Source organism: Sinocyclocheilus grahami, unplaced genomic scaffold (genome assembly GCF_001515645.1).
Source record: "Sinocyclocheilus grahami isolate Dianchi unplaced genomic scaffold, SAMN03320097.WGS_v1.1 scaffold31.1, whole genome shotgun sequence".
Taxonomy (NCBI): Eukaryota; Metazoa; Chordata; class Actinopteri; order Cypriniformes; family Cyprinidae; genus Sinocyclocheilus; species Sinocyclocheilus grahami.
In genome coordinates this window covers 1,798,752-1,815,919 of record NW_015505210.1, presented here as the reverse complement: position 1 = coordinate 1,815,919, position 17,168 = coordinate 1,798,752, and the positions used below count along the sequence as shown (strand labels likewise).

At 36.6% G+C, this 17,168-nt stretch overlaps 2 protein-coding genes across 2 annotated transcripts in view; both read right to left on the bottom strand.

Annotated features, from left to right (window-relative positions):
- Nucleotides 1–2,714: 2,714 nt before the first annotated feature.
- LOC107574036 (transmembrane protein 168-like) lies at nt 2,715–9,064 on the bottom strand. Its single transcript, XM_016260513.1, has 4 exons — nt 7,289–9,064; nt 4,600–4,742; nt 4,204–4,478; nt 2,715–3,466 (listed from the first exon to the last, which is right to left on the bottom strand). The coding sequence occupies exons 1-4, from the start codon at nt 8,423–8,425 to the stop codon at nt 2,919–2,921; spliced, it is 2,103 nt and encodes a 700-aa protein (XP_016115999.1). The 5' UTR covers nt 8,426–9,064; the 3' UTR covers nt 2,715–2,918.
- Nucleotides 9,065–9,985: 921 nt separating this feature from the next.
- The window catches only part of LOC107575911 (probable methyltransferase BTM2 homolog), an 11,732-nt gene continuing 4,549 nt past the window's right edge, over nt 9,986–17,168 (bottom strand). The window contains exons 2-7 of the mRNA XM_016262226.1: nt 15,995–15,999; nt 14,724–14,865; nt 14,517–14,645; nt 14,303–14,417; nt 11,135–13,235; nt 9,986–10,678 (exon numbers count right to left, since the gene is read on the bottom strand). Coding sequence (XP_016117712.1) covers nt 12,606–13,235; nt 14,303–14,417; nt 14,517–14,645; nt 14,724–14,865; nt 15,995–15,999 — 1,021 coding nt within the window. The 3' untranslated portion in view covers nt 9,986–10,678; nt 11,135–12,605. The remainder of the gene's footprint in view (nt 10,679–11,134; nt 13,236–14,302; nt 14,418–14,516; nt 14,646–14,723; nt 14,866–15,994; nt 16,000–17,168) is intronic.

Sequence of the window (17,168 nt, the reverse complement as noted above, 5' to 3'; positions counted from 1 at the left end):
TCACTTATATAGAATATACATTTAATAGTAACCTACATTTATAAGTATCTCATAGGTCTTTTTTAATCCATTGATGGGATAAAACATAATTCCTTACACGAGGTTGCCGTAAAAGAGCCACTCTTTTATTCGTATCAAACTCATTCTCATGTCTGATTTCAAACACGCAAACAATCATTGAAATCATCCCAGTGTCTCGTTCATTCACTGTTAAAGCCATTCGCAGGTTCCTTTAAAAAAACACAAGGCCTTAGACCTCTTCATACATGTCTTCAATCAATAAATATTGCATATTTCACTAGGAGTAAATCCTCATGTCTTTTGGTGAGGACTAATCAATCGTACACAAGGCACTTCAGAACATGTTACAACAAGTAGAAATACTCAACCCAAACTGCTGTAAGTGCTAGCAACACATAATATTAGTCACATGATCAACCAAAATATACAAATAGTATAAATTTATAAAGGCAGTAGAAAATCTTCTGTATAAACAAATAAAACAAAATACACTTCACTGCACAGATCTGAATGTGTGGGTCATAGTGTTAAACGGACACTACATCCCTTGTATAGATACCAAATATAAGGCTGTGCTTTGTTTAGTGCAGTTAAGAGGCACTGCAATATGGCTGAGCTGGTAATGGGTTTCACGCTGCGCTGCTGGATCTGTGTACAAATGCTGCATTCAACAGTTTAGCGCTGATACAGTTATAATCTGGAGTTCATAAAGCAATGTTTATAATGAGAAGTGTTAAAATGGCAGTGGGAGTAAAACGATACAGAAGTTACAGCTGTAACAGCTGAAATGGTTAGTATATGCAATACTGTTAAGCCCATCAGTAACGTATTGTATGTCAATCTAATAAAAACATTTTTTTTGATCTCCAGGCCATACTCGACCCTAACATCAAAAGGAAATGATCATTTTGCATTAAAAAAATTAGGGATGCACGATATATCGGCCACCATATCGGTATCGGCCCATATCGGCTCATTTTTTCTGTTATCGGTATCGGCCTGATAAGAAAATTTGGCCGATATCTTAAAGCCGATAAATAATGCATTATTTCCTTCAGAGACACTTCAGATGCGCGCTGTTCGTTTGCAGCCTTTTGTGCAATTGTACATTGTAATATTGTGTTTATTTGATGTATATCTGATTTATCTCATATAGAATGCGTTTGGTTAAGTTAAAAAGAGCGCTTCAGTTTACCGGTGATCATCTTTAGCTCAGCACACGCAGCCCAAACAGCAGTGCACAACATTAATAACTATGATTGGGAATGTCATGTATATAACATTCTAATGAGAACATTATTATAATAAAACGTTGTGAATTCTTTGGGGTTAGTTGCCGTGTTTCAGCGCGTTGTTATGGGAAGAGCGCATCCACAACAGGATCACACATTCTGACTATAGCATGCAATAACTGCGTCATTTTGTACATATATAAGTTGTAATATTATGTTTATGTTGTATTAATATTAATCTCAGGATGCATTTCCTTGAGTTAAATAAGCTGCCAGCAAAACGCTTCAGTTTACCATGTTCATTCAGCTCTTCAGCTTCAGCACGCACAGCTCAACGGCTGCTATTTAAAACAGTGGTATTAATTTGTTACTTTTTCAAAATCATTGATATATTATTAATAACAACAACCACTTGTATTTTTCTCTTATTATTTTCATCAACAATATGGTTTTTGAAAATGATTAAAATCATTTAATTATTGTCCGTGCAGAGGCTATTCCGTTTTATTGATCTATGGCGCATTCATTTTGATTCTTTACACGTGTAATGATGTCCAGTGACTTGTTTGCATTATTTATGCATAATTTTATTTATTTGTAAGACTTTTTTATGACTAAATTTGGTAATGGGAGAGTAAAAATATTTTTAAAACGTACACCGTTCAAACTAGGCTGCTTATGTTGAAGTGTTTGGGATGTGGCTTTTAATGATGAGACCTTTTTTGTAATCAGGCTCTCAAAAAGTATATAACAATTTGGATATAGATTTATCGGCCAACATATCGGTTATCGGCTTTCAAAAATAAAGAATAATCGGTTATCGGTATCGGCCAAAATTTTCATATCGGTGCATCCCTAAAAAAAATTTAAGCATATTTTAGGTTCATTAATCTAAAAATTATTTTCATGACAATTAAGGATAGAAATTTGCATTAATGGGATGATTCTCATTTTTACTGCAATAATTTTCATATATGTTGAATAATTTTATGTAATATAAAAATAATTTTAAATACATTTTAAATCCAAAAATATTTTGCGTTATGGTAATGACATTTTTCATTATGTAATCACAGGGATATTTTTACTGTAATAAACCAAAAATCCTGTATATGATGTATAATATAACAATAATAATTTAATATATTTAATATAAAATCATTTTAAATCAACAAAACCTTTTGCAGTATGGTACTGACATTGTTTTATTATGTAATCACATGGATTTTTTTTACTGTAATAAATTTTATAAATTTAAATTGAAATGTAATAAATTTTTCGCACTGCTGTAATTGTATTTGTTTTTTACAAAAAAGGATTGTAATAAGATCATTTAATTTAAAAAAAAAAGTCATATTACAATAATAACATTTTCATTATGATAATGACAAAAAAAAAGATTGTCATTAAAAAAATCTTTTTAATAAAACAATAGGTTTTATTTCTTTATGCAACTTCACCCTTGCTGAGTAATGAATTTGTGTAGAGACCAATATGACATTCTTGTAAGCAAGTTGGCCCATTTGTAGCTATTTTTTCCATCACAAACAAACACCTGAGATTTTATAAATTGCTGTGCTGCTCAATTCAACTTAAAGCAGCCGTACATGATGTCCAGATACACCGGCAGCTGCTTACAGCATCGTCACACTATAGGGTCCTGTTCTACGATTTAACCAGCTTGAAACCTTGGCCTGTATCCAGCACTGCAGGTGGGAACCATGTAAGTTTGATCCTTCGGAGCAACCGAATGCAGTATCCGCAAACCCAAAAGAGGTTCAACCCGCCGCACCAGTGGGCGAGCTGAACCACAGGGTAGGTCAGGCGTGGGAAGTAGAGTCTCCAGTGCCTGGTGACGTCACTTTCAGTGGGCAGGTGAAGCTTGTAGTCGCTCCAGTGTCTAGAGATGCCGTAGGCTGCTCGGACGGGCCGCCCACGCTCAGACCACCCAACTATGCTGTCAGGGTTACAGTTAAAATCAACCCATTGACAGGTGAAGTCCCCGAGCTGGGGTGCGTCCTGGACCTCCAGGTCTGTGGGACTAGAAAGCACTGCCCCTTGAACTGCTACATAAAGTCCCTCTATTTTCTGCACCTCCTTCACCCAGGGGGGCGAGTTATCGGTGTCGAGAATAATGATGAGACGGGAACAGAATCCGGCGTTCTTTTCTCTCCAGAGCTGCACAATCTCATCTAGACGTAAAACATCTCCTCCTGATTATATTAAAAGACAAAAAAAAGCCCTCTATAAAAGTCTTTACCAGCATTTGGCTGAATTCAATATGCACAATATCTTTTTAATGTATTTTATGTAAATAGTATGCAATTGCAAAAGAAATGTAAATTTTACTCATAGGTTAGTTAATGTCACAAAACAATGTCCAGATCATATTTATCTGCAAAATCAAGATAGATAGCTAGATAAATAAATGACATTTGAAAAATTGGAAAGTGTTTATACATTATGATTGTAAAAAAAGCTACCATTTGGAAAAACAAAACTCATTTTTTTAAATTGTAAAGTATACTTTATGGTTGTATTTGCTAAGGCATTTAATTTATGCTTATTCAAATACATATGACAGATGTTACAGATGATGATATATAACTGATGAATATTTTCTCAAATATTCTGTTATTTTTATTACTATAATACAGCATAATACATCTTAATACAGTAAAAAAAAAAAAAAAAGTGTTTTGTTAGTGTTAGTGATTTTTTAAATAATAATTAGCACAAAAAATATTAAGGGCACAGAAATAAAACATCAGCATTTTTAAATACACTTTTTAATGAGAATTGAAGGAAAATGCATAAAAAAAATAAAATCCAATTTCATTTTTCATACTTTTTTCATTTTGGATGAATGTTCTTGAGTTAGAAGTTATGAGATTCACCCAGGTTCTGTTGTGTCTGTTTCAACAAGGAAAAAGTTATATGATTCTCTCACCTGCTAGAGCCCACTCTCCGCTGCGGTGGGTGTGTCCGCTGTAATAGAGCACGTAGGTGTCGTGTCGTGGGCCGTCAGCCGTGTGCGCCTCCATGAATATGCGCAGCTTGGCTTGCAGGGCTTCCAGACTCAAGCCGCTCGTGGAGTAATCGCAACCGTAGGTCTCGATCATGTGATGAGAGAAGAAGCGCTGCACGTTGTTAAGCATCCCTGTGGAACGCAAGTTGAGCTCCTGCACATGCGCCGGGGGCAGCAGAGTGGGCTGACCATCTGGGCTGAGAGAAAATGAGAGGATGAGGATGAAATACTGACCCTCTGTGTAAGTTACTGACTAATCAAGTACCTGAAGTATCTGAGTTACTAAAATGTATGCATATGTGTATATGTTTCCAGTACCTGCAATAGTTGGTAGGAATCACCACAGCGTAGCCGACACAGGTGCCTCCGAGGCTGTTTCCCAGCTCATAGAAGAGGCCATGGGCTAGTGACTCGAGAGGCAGCACCAGCAGAAACAAGGCAATAAACAGACTGTTGGATGGCTGTAGGAGAAAACAATACAATACAAAAAAAATCACCACCCTTATTTTAGGGCAGAACATACATTAAATTGAATATATATATATATATATATATATATATATATATACACAGTGCACAACATAAATGAGTACACCCCCTCTAAAACTTAACAAATTTAGCAATTACTCTTTACTTAGAAGACATGTTAGGGTTCTTTGGAGATTTAATGGTCCAACAAGCCTGCTTGATCAATTACCAAAGAATGCCAAAATTATTCAGCAAAATAAGATTTTCTTATCAAAGTGATACAATTTTGTGTTGCAAAAATTAGTACATCCTCCTGAAAGTTACTAACTAAAAAAAAAAAGTGTATAGGTTTAAGGCTATTTTTGATCAACACAGGTAAGTATATTGAACCAAAACTTTTAAAGACAAGCAATTTCCTGACAATTAAAAGTGTTACATAGCCCACTGAATCATACTCGGACTTAATGCTGGCAGCAGCGGAACCACTTGTGAGAGAACTGCCAGGTGACTTGTTTCTTAGCATAAAAGAGGACAATGGTACAAGAGCAATACCAAATTCTTGTTTTAAGTGTGAAAATATAGCAGAAGTAGCACCGACATTCAAAAACAATGGACTTGTGATAAGGCTCCTGAAATAATCAGGTCTTCACTTTAAGTTTTCATTTAGTGAGGAGTGAATTTGCACTAGAAAAAGAGCAGGAGAAATAACATGCAAGTGTCTCAGAGCCGGCAAAAGATGTGAAAAGAGTGACACTTTATCTCACAGAGTATGACAGCATGCAGAAGTGACATGCATGGTTGTTGTCACCACTAGAATTACCTAGCATTATTGGGCATTTTTTCAGCATGACAATGAATATATTCATTCTCCCAAGGTGAAAATCCTTCAGTGGACATGTAATTCACTCAATCTTAATGCTCTTGAGCAGCTGTGGGGGATTCTGTAGAGACGAGCTGAGCAAATTTCCCCATTAAAGATCAGAGCATTTAAGGAGGTCGTCCTCCAGGAGTTAAACAGCACAGATGTGAAAATTTGTCATGAACTTGTACACTCAGTGCCAAGAAGTCAGAGTAGTATACTTTAAGTTCTGGAGGACATACTAGAATATTATACATTTTCTGAATTAAATCTCGGGTGTACTAATTTCTGCAATCCTTCATTTAAACAAAATTGGCTAATTGACTTATCTTACAGAAAATATTGCATATATTTTGTTGTTTTTATTAAGTATATGTTTAATGTTTCAATTTTGCCATCTTTCCATGAATTATATTAGTGATCATTAAGAAAATACATATTTTATATTTATTCAGAGGGGGTGTACTCATTTATGCTGTGCACTGTATATACACACACACATATATACATATATATATAGTGTTGCTTGAAAGTTTGTGAACCCTTCAGAATTTTCATCATCAAAAAAAAGATCATCAGATTTTCACTTAAGTCCTGAAAGTTTACAAAGAATCAAATCCAATCAAACAAATGAGACAAAAATATATACTTAGTCATTTATTTATTTATTGAGAAAAATGATCCAGTGGTACATATGTCTGATGATCTTTTGGTTCACATTTATGCAGAAATATAGAGAACACTGCCCTTTTTTGCCTCTAATTATTTATTTTTTAAAAATACACTACTTTTCAAAAAGAAAAATGTAAGATTAAAAAGTAAGATTAATATTAAAGAAATGAATACTTTTATTCAGTAAGGACATTAAATTGATCAAACGTGACAAAAGACATTTAGTAAAGACATTTTATAAATAATAAAAGATTTTTATTTCAAATAAATACTGTTCTTTTGAAATTCCTAAAAACTGTATCATGGTTTCCACAACGATATTAAGCAGCACAACCTTCAACATTGATAATAATAATAAGAAATGTTTCTTGAGCAGCAAATCAGTATCTTAGATTGATTTCTGAAGGACCATGTGACGCTGAAAACTGGAGTAATGACGCTGAAAATTCAGATTATTTTTATAGAACATTTATATTGATAGAAATTACATTTTATAAAATGTAAAACCATTATTTATAACAGTTATATAACAAAAGTGCATTACCACTTAATAAATATGCCAAATCAAAGTCATGTGGTGAAACCAATATGCAAGAAAAATAACCATAAAACAGGAAATTATATCATAGAGGGGACACTTGTAAACCCTCATGATTGTAATTTGCCATTCTTTTTATGGGTGGTTTAAGTTGTACACCATCATGTGGTGTGACTTCCAAAAAAGAATGTGTATATATATATATATATATATATATATAAATAAAATAAATAAATAAATAAATAAACTCTATACCTTAAAATATTTTAAAAACTTTTGAAATAAATGACGTTCACTCACAAGTATTCCAGAAAAACATGATACTTTTACACTTTGAGTCATTATGTCTAATCTTCTCTTGAAAATTAAAATGTGCTTTTCTTGAAAGTTTTTCAAAACCACGCAAAACCACCATGAACACAAGAACTATTTTTCTAAAAACTAAGAAAGATTTTCACATGAAGCCTTACCTGCCAACCCAGAGCCCCGAGTATGATGGTGGACATCAGGCTGAAGATCACCAGGCGTTTTGATATGAGACAGAAGTGCCGCATCCCCTTAGACGCCATGACCCTGTCCAGCTCTCCAGCCTGTGATGTGTGCACCATACACATCCTCTGACAGTCACTCAGCTTGTTGTGAAAACCCCACAGCGTGATGAGAAAAACCAGGTGGCAGATGATCCAGAAAACAGCAGATCCTGAAAGACCCGGAATGAGCAGGTACCACCGATCCAGATCTCTCATCTTCAGAGCGGCCACGACTAAAAACATCCCCTCCATGACCACCAGAGGAAGAAGCATCAAACGCCTCCACAGGCCTCCTCTCAGTAGGAGCGGCGACCAGCGTTCGGTGACCGAAAGTCCGCTGAAGTAAACGTCTAGGAATGGGTCGCAGACGAGGCGGCTGAAGAAGCAAGACAAGGCGAAGGGGTTGGTGGACACTCCTAAAGACTCCTGGAAGAAGAACGCAGCCACAAACGAGAAGCAGACCAGGTTTGGGATCGCCAAGAAGGACTTCATGCGCAAATCCACGATTAGAGCGGCCAAAGCCAGTGTCAGGACCCCAAGGCTTATGGATTTTTGGCTGACCATGGTTGTGCTGGCCACAGCAAAGCCTGTGAGCTCCAATGCTTCCCTTGAAGTGAGGAAAGTGGGTTGAAGTCGGGTATAACCGCACATTCTTCCAACCAAAGCCCATAGGATTCGTATCACAATGCTTGCTATTAACATACAGTTGGCCACCTGCTCCTTAACATCGAGCTCTTTGGACGGGACGCTGACGAAGCACAGCAAACCCAGAAGGAAACCAAACCCCAGATGCAGCAGAAAGAGGCTGACGTTCTCCATGCCGAAGTAATAATGGAGAATGCAGGCAATCCCAAGAACAAAGAGGCCCAAAATGAAAATGACCAAGATGATAGTGTCTGCGGTTTTCTCCCATTGTATGTAAATTCCCAGGCAAATGGCCACCAGGGAGTTCAGGCTGGACAGGTAACCGAGGTACCGAATGGACGACCACATGTTGACCCCTTTGTTGGCTTCGTCTAGCCGGGTCATAGCAGCGTAAAGGAAGTGGCTCAAGCAATACTTGAGCAGCTTGCACATCGTTGCAGTGTAAAAACTCACACAACAGCAGAAAAACTTGCAATTTATAGGTCACAACAGAAACAATTATTCGCGACATAACTATTCAGCAAAAAGGATGTAAGAACTGCATGTTGTAGGGTGAATTTGAGGTCAATCTAAAACTAAACTGTTTCTATAGATATTAGTGCAAACGTTAGAGTAACATCTACAATGAATCAGTGGATTGTCAATATCCACCTGTTACTGCTGAATGAACCCAACTGTTCAACTCAAAGTCATGTTATAGTGACTGAAACTAAGGCGTGAACTAGATGTGCAAATGTTAAACTCGTTGGAAGTTATTAAATAAGAGTAAATATGAGAGCTGAAGAGTTTTAATGTCCTGTCAGTCTGATTTAGTCGAGCAGATTCCAGTGCGTTTACCGGCGGCAAGTTGATAGAATGTGTTGTTTCTGTTCACGACGAGAGTAACATCGATTAAATCAAGCAAAAAGAAATACGTCAGTCGACATACAAGTCAACGATTGTTGTCGTTTACAGAAAAATAACTAAAACTGGAAATTTAGTGCACAATATCCCGAACCATCGCCTAAACGCTCAATGTCCGCCATGTTTGCACATTGGTATTAAGCCGCTACGGAATCCCTGAAAGGACAAACAGCGTCCATCACCGGCTCAGTGAAACGGGGGTGAATGGAATCAAATGTTTTATTTATCACCGATATATGTGGCAAAAAAAAAATTTGTTTATATAAAGTTTATGTAAGCTATAAGATTTTGTTTTTGAAATGTCTTACTCTTACCAAGGCGGCATTTATTTGATTAAACATACAGGAAAAACAGTAATATTGTGAAATTACGATTTAAAATAGCTGCTTGCAATTTTAATATATTTTAAAATGTAATTCATTCCTGTGATGCCAAGCTGAATTTTCAGCATCATTACTCCAGTCTTCAGCGTCACGTGATCATTCAACAATTACTTTAATATTAATTTACTATTAGTATACCGATTTACTGCTCATGTAAAACATTTGTGCTGCATATTTTGTGGAAACCTTGATACATTTTTTCAAGATTCTTTGATGAATAAGTTTTTAAAGAACATCATTTACTTAAAACCAAATTCTAATATTATAATCCATTATATTAACAATCTTTACTGTCACCTTTGATCAATTTAACGCATCCTTGCTGAATGAAAAAAAATTTACTGACCCCAAACTTTTCTACAGTACTGTAGCTTACTACAATAGATATATCCTATTTAAAATGTAAAACGTTTAAAATGTACTGTCAAATATGAAATGCATATATGAATAGCTGTCAAATATTTAAAGCAACCTGCTATAGGCAAATGAAAGACCAGAGAGAAGTCAACAAAAACCTTTATTTATAAAAGATGAATAACAATATTCATCACAGATAGTCTGGTTCTGTGGGAGTCAACCATCATAACACTGATAAAGAAAATCAATCATGCAAACAGTGGATTAGAGCCCGGGGAAGACAAAGACATTTGATATGTGAATGTTTGAACACACCACCAAGTAAAAATATAATACAAAGCTTTTTTTTTTTTTTAAATGGTCTTAAAACATCTTTGTTGTCAGATTTATAAATCGAATACAGACTAAAGAATGCCTTTAAATACTATTGCTAATAGGGCAGTATTTTAGTACATTTTTTCCAAGAGCTGGTTAATTTGCTGAAAGTATGTATGTTTATTGTGGGAGAGAAAATATTACTTCCTAATGACAATCAGTAGCCTGTTCTTGAATCCAGTCTATAAAATCACAAATGCAAAAATACAATTTGGGTTTGAAGGCACCTTGAGGAGGATATTTTTTCTGATACCCTGAAAGATCACATACTGAATTCTATAACCATTTCAAATCTTTCCACACTTTTTGGCACCCCTACAACACATTTAAAGTGCCTAACACCAAAACCTCACATATATACTTCAACAGTGCACATCTCACACACTCCTTCAAGAGTAAAGACCCATCACAGCACATTCTCATGTCATCAGGTTTACCAAACGATAACTACATGAATTCAATAGAAAACAGTGCCTAATATCAGTCACTCAATTTAACTGCCAGGTTACAGTGATATGGGGAATTTTTGACCGTTTATGATTTTGAACGTATTGCTATTCTAATGAAGTGCTGATGCCAATATCAATATTTTGTCAACCCACAAGGAGGGTATTATTGAAAACGTGCAAATATGTGCTTGGACAGTCAAAATTGTGTTTTTAAGAACCTGGAGTGGAAGGCACCTTGAGGAGGATATTTTTTCTGATACCCTGAAAGATCACATACTGAATTCTATAACCATTTCAAATCTTTCCACACTTTTTGGCACCCCTACAACACATTTAAAGTGCCTAACACCAAAACCTCACATATATACTTCAACAGTGCACATCTCACACACTCCTTCAAGAGTAAAGACCCATCACAGCACATTCTCATGTCATCAGGTTTACCAAACGATAACTACATGAATTCAATAGAAAACAGTGCCTAATATCAGTCAGTCAATTTAACTGCCAGGTTACAGTGATATGGGGAATATTTGACCGTTTATGATTTTGAACGTATTGCTATTCTAATGAAGTGCTGATGCCAATATCAATATTTTGTCAACCCACAAGGAGGGTATTATTGAAAACGTGCAAATATGTGCTTGGACAGTCAAAATAGTGTTTTTAAGAACCTGGAGTGGATTTAAAAAAAAAAGGCAAATTCTGCAGTTACATACATAGGAGCTAAAAACGTACAGTGATATGCAACAATCTTTTTGTAGTACTTGAAATCAATATCTGGCAGAGTACTTTCCAAACATTTGTACCATAATAGTTATATTCAGTAATTTAGTAACTAAAATAATGTACTGAAACTTAATGGGATATACACCAGATAACGATACAGGAAGTAGATTTAGAGCAACCAAAGGTTTCGAGAGTAAACAAATCATCCTACTCAAAGTCACATTATGGCGAAACGCAGAGAACTCTAACCTGTTCCATACTACATACTACTGACAAGTAATTGGAAATTACTGGTTACATTAGTGCTTAAAACGAAAACGAAGGCAGACACGCAGCTATTTCAGGCCGTTTGATTGCAAGGTTAGAAACCACAACGCATGCACCCAATCTGGTCACCTGCAAGATTGTTTGTTCTGAAAAACTATGACTACTTCGCATGATTTGTACCTTGTTGAAGAGAAAAAATCCACATTCACAGTTACAACGTCACATAACCAAACACGCACAAGTTCTGCAGACACTTAAAATGCTACAAATATCATTGATAAAGGCTATTCCAAAAAGTCGGTAGCACAGATGGCTGAAATTGACATCTAAAATGTCCAGCGAAAACTTGCTAAGAATCAAACCATTAATTGGATAGTTCACGCAAAAATTGAAAATTTTGCCGTCATTTTCTCACCACCATGTTCCAAAACTGTATGAATTGTTTTTATTTCAATGTTAACTGTTTTTGTTCTTACAACATTGGTTTGGACCCCATTTACTTTCATTGTAACTTTAATTTCAATGTAACTTTTAGAAACGATGAAAATCATTGGGGTCCAAAATAATGTTATTTTGGACCCCATTGACTTTGATTGTATGGACAAAATTACACTGAGGCACTTTTCAAAATGTATGCATTTCAGAGAAGGCAGAATTCATACAGGTTTGAAATGACATGAGGATGGGTAAATGATGACAATGTTCATTTTTGGCTGAACTCCTTTTTTGGAATTCAGCGGAAAAAGTCCAAAACAGCATGGTAACTCCAACCAAAAGTTTGGATCTTTTGTCACCGACAATAACTACGCCTAAGGTATAAGTTATGCTAGTTTGAAACGGTTTATCCAGTTGACAGTAATTCTAAATGAGAAAACAGACAAAGTGGGTGAGCAAAATCTTCCTCGACCTGAAATCACGTAACTGCTTCTGTTACAAAACCTCACTTTCTTAATTAAGACTGTTTAGTGTGTACATGTCTTCAAAGGGATGACTTGCACACTCTTAAATATCAACGCCCACTTAAACGTCCTCATTCACTCTGTGCAAACTGTTTGCTGCATAAAAAGGGGTCGAGTACACAAACGCAGCACAGCAATTTTGGCAGCACGAAGGTAGGGTACTAAATATCACGAGGGGCAGTAAACAAGTTCAGCTCTGCAGCAAAATAGGGTCTTCCAGCTCGTGGAAGGGAGCTGAGCTGCTCTGGCTCTCGCCCGAGTCCGAATCGTACGGGGTGTCTGGCAATTCCGCAAAGCTACACGCCAACTGGTCGTCCTCGAAATCGGAGCGTGGAGGCTCGTAGCAATCTGCGAATCCGTCCTCGTCGAACGTGTTAAAGTCCTGCGGGATGTAAAGCATCTCCGGGTAGTTGCGGCTGACCAGGTCGCTGATGGTGGTGGGCGACACCTTGCGGAAAGCAATCAGGTGCATGTGGGAGAACTTGACGTACTTGTAGCGCTTGAAGCCCAGAGACTCCACTGCAACTCGCCAGCTGCGCATCATAAGTGTGTGCCGGCCCTGGTGGGAGGAGTCAGGGGTGATGATGAGGAGCAGGCCATTCAGGGTCAGGAGTTCATGTGCTTTCTTGCAGCAGAGCCAGCGCTGGTAGGGTGAGGGGAAGTAGGAGAGAAGCAGGGAGAACACTACCACGTGAAACAGCTGGGCAGGTAAAGCGTCGATGGGGCCGCGCAGCTGCCGCAGGAAGGCATCCAAAGCATCGCTGGCCAGCTGCAGAGGTTGCTGCAGCTGCAGGTTGAGAAAGTCGCATTTGTAGACGCTCTGTAGCCATAAAGAAGAACAAAAAAATCTGAACATTTAGCTATACTCAGCAGGGCAGGTAAAATTATTACATGGGTCAATGACAGTGTCCAAAATAAAGGATATAAATGTTTATATTTTTTCTTAGAAATATACTCTTTGTACTTATACTGGTTTTGAAAAATGTTTAATGTTTGAAAAATATCATTAATAATGACATAAAATAAAAATGTATGTGGTGTATCCATTATACTACTATTTTATTATACTACTAAAAAGTTTTTTTTAATAAAGATGCATTCAATTGATCAAAAGTGACATTAAAAACCTTTATAATATTTAGCGAAGACATTTCTAATATTTAAAATAAATGTTTTTTTTACTTTCTATTCTAGTAAATGCACTATGGTTTCCACAAAAATATTAAGCAGCACAACTGTTTTCTGATGACAGAATTTTTATTTTTTGGTGAAGTGTCCCTTTAACTTCAAAAAACATTATCAAAAATTTAATTAAATTAATACACAATTTTAAGGAAATTGTTTTCAACATTGATAAGAAGAAATGTTTCTTTGCATATTAAAATGATTTAAGGATCATGTCACATTGAGGACTGGACTGAACTTCTGAAAACATTACATAAATTAAAAGACAAAATAAAACTATTTTAAGGAAACTTTTTTCAACACTGATAAGAAGCACAGTTTCTTGCATATTAAAATATATTTTTTAAGGATCATGTGACATTGAGGAGTAGAGTAATGACTGCTGAAAATTCAGCTTTGCCATCACAAAAAAATTACATTACCTTAGTGAGCCTTTTTTACGTTAATGCCCAAAAACATCAAAATGAAGTGTATTCAAGCCAAATATGTATGAACTGCATTTTTAATGTCTATTTGAATAAATTAATAGATCCAGACAAAGAAAACAACGTAATTATCCAATAACAAACTTTAGTCAGAATATATGACATTTTTAATTTGATGGAACTATTAAATGGATGTTACTTCTGTTCCTCACAGTTGTTTTCCCATTCAATGTAATCACGAAGAATATAGTATCATATAACGTCAAGTAACACAAACCTCTACTGCTGGCACAATGTCAATACCGACAGTCAGAAACTCGTCAAACTTCAGGAAGGGATTGAAACAGCTGCCCACATCCAACAGCCGTATCCTCCCAAGCTGGAACGCTGAGCTGTTACAAAGCAAGAATAAAAAGCTGATTTAGTCAATGAACTCGTTGCTATCTGGAATTTTGTGGATATGCAGTGTTAAAGGTATCATTCTAGAACACCTTGAAGAGGACGATTGTGGTAGAGAGTTTGCAGATGCGTTATTCCCAGCTGCGGCGTGTCTAGCACTCTTCTCATCCTTCTCCAACACTCGCCTCATCCCTCCATCCTGGAAGTACTCCTGACAAACACTGCGGCAAGACAAATGTAACATCAATAAGTACCAAATCTGCTTCTCAACATAAAATACTGACCATTAGCAATCATACCTGCGGCACCACTCAATGCGCCCCTCACCCTCACATTTATTCGCCCAGTGGTTGTCAGCCAAGTTCTTCATGGCCATGGCATATTCGCTGAGAGTCTGCTCGTCTTCACAATGTTCACGCCATATTTTCTCGAAATCTCCCACTACAGCCGAAAAGACAAAACAGAGGAGCGTACAGTCATGATTAATCGTTCTGCACCACATAACTAGTGAACATTTCCACAAAGCCTACTTTCAGAAGTCAGCTGATGTTGTGCTTCCTCTAAATTTTGATTCTGAAACCACTGCGTCCAACGGCTCACAAAACACCATACGACTTCTTCAACAACTCAGTAAAACTCCATTGCCAGGCTCAAAAGCACTGTATCATCGAAGTGTTTGTGCTGATTCACACCGTTTAAAAACTTGCTGATAAAGCCGATGACACCAGAAGGCAACCAGAGTGCTTGGGAGGGCAAGAACTGACAAAAAGTGATCTGTCCCATGACAGAATGGAAAATACAGGCCTTATCAGATTTACAGTGAATAAGACAAGATGGGAAGAGACTGCAGCGCCGTTATATATGAATGCTGTTGTACAATGCCAAGAAGACCAGATCACGCCTTCCTTATTAACCCATCATGGGGTCAAGTGAATAGACTACTTTGTGTGGGATTTATAGCGCTGCCAGTCCCTCTCGGGGGAAGATTCGATAAAGCTATAGTCTGAACCATGAGAAACTCAACAACACAGTTAAAGTCAGTACAAACACGGTGGTACTTTAAATTAGGTTTTGCAATTAGTTCTGGTAGAAATAATTGCAGGCAAAAATATAACATTTCAAAATCTCTGTCATGATTTCAGTCTTGGATGATGCTCACTGCAGTGCAAAATTGTAACAGGAAACGTAACAACATCCTCGCAGTAATTTACTTCTATCAATAAAAAGACTATTTGACCTTGCATGTCTCAAGATAATATTTTTTATATTCTTTTTAAAAATGTGCACGCATAGGTTAGAAACTTATCATGATCAGACAACACAATAAGAGACACTTTTCACAAATTGGGCACAAAATATGGCCTGAAAGATGGCTTTTGTTTTTAAGTTTTTTTTAAAGGGATAGTTCACCCAAAAATGTCAATGTCATTCCAAACCTATATCTGTGACTTTCTTTCTTCTGTAGAACATAAAAGAAGATATTTTGAGAAATGTCTGCATGATTTGATGACAATTTTCATTTTTGGGTAAAGGGTCCATTTAACTTCATAAAACATGTAAATGTGACAACAGGAAATATATATTGTATTCATTTTGTTATGTGTGTGTGTAGGCATGGGCCGGTATGAGATTTTGACGGTATGATAACCTTAAGCAAAAATATCACGGTATTGTTGTTACAGCTCTAAAATTTTACAGGTAAAAAAACAAAATTTATTTCCACTGAACACAATGTATTTTATTTTTGAGCAACATACAGAATATTTGGAACGGCAGTATTAGTTTATTTTTGATTCGATTTGTTTCTGAAATGTTTGCTGAATTGTGGGCGGTCTTGCAGCTTTTGATGTGAAAGAGAAAAAAAGTTAAAAAATAAAGACTGACATCTTTATTTAACCTACAGTGCCTTTCGAAAGTTTTCATACCCCTTCATTTTTTTTCGCATTTTGTTGTGTTGCTGCCTTATGTTAAACTGCTTTAAATTACTTTTTTTCCACATCAATCTATACTCCATACACCATAATGGTAAAGCAAAAAACAGGTTTTTAACATCTTTGCAAATTTATTACAAATAAAAAAAACTTAAATTATTATTATTATTTGGAACAGCTGAAATTTAGCTTAGGAGCTTATAGATGTTACTACACTTCGAGTGAAGTTAACCTGTGGCAAATTCAATTGAATGGGTATAATTTGGAAAGGCACACACGTCTTAATAAAAGGTCTAACGGCTGATAATGCATATCAGAGCAAAAATCAAGCACTGAGGTCAAAAGAACTGCCTGTAGAGCTCAGAGACAGGATTCTGCTGCATTGAAGGTTCATAGAAGCATGTAGTCTCTGTTACCCTTAATGGAAGATGTTTGAAACAACCAGGACTCTTCATAGAGCTGGCCTCCTGGCCAAACTGAGCAATTGATGGAGAAAGGCCTTTTCTAGACTGGTGGCCAAGATCCTGATGGTCACTCTAGTTGAGCTCCATGATCATATGTGGAGATTGGAGAAACCTACAGAAGGACAAACATCACTGCAACACTCCACGGATCTGGGCTTTATGGCAGTGTGGCCAAACTCAATCCTCTCCTCAGTGAAAACACATGAAAACACAATTGGAATTTGCAAAAAAAAAAAGCACCTAAAGGACCCTCAGACTGTGAGAAACAATATTCTCTGGTCTTTGAACCTCAATTCCAAACATTATGTTTGAAGGAAACCAGCTCCGCTCATCACCTGCAGAGTACCAT

What these genes read in the sequence shown, in the direction of transcription:
- LOC107574036 (XM_016260513.1), bottom strand. Translation starts at nt 8,425, where the DNA reads ATGTGCAAGCTGCTCAAGTATTGCTTGAGCCACTTCCTTTACGCTGCT. An exon ending in TCGGGGCTCTGGGTTGGCAG is followed by an intron (nt 4,743 to 7,288) that starts GTAAGGCTTCAT and finishes TTTCTCCTACAG; the next exon opens with CCATCCAACAGTCTGTTTAT. An exon ending in ATTCCTACCAACTATTGCAG is followed by an intron (nt 4,479 to 4,599) that starts GTACTGGAAACA and finishes ATTTTCTCTCAG; the next exon opens with CCCAGATGGTCAGCCCACTC.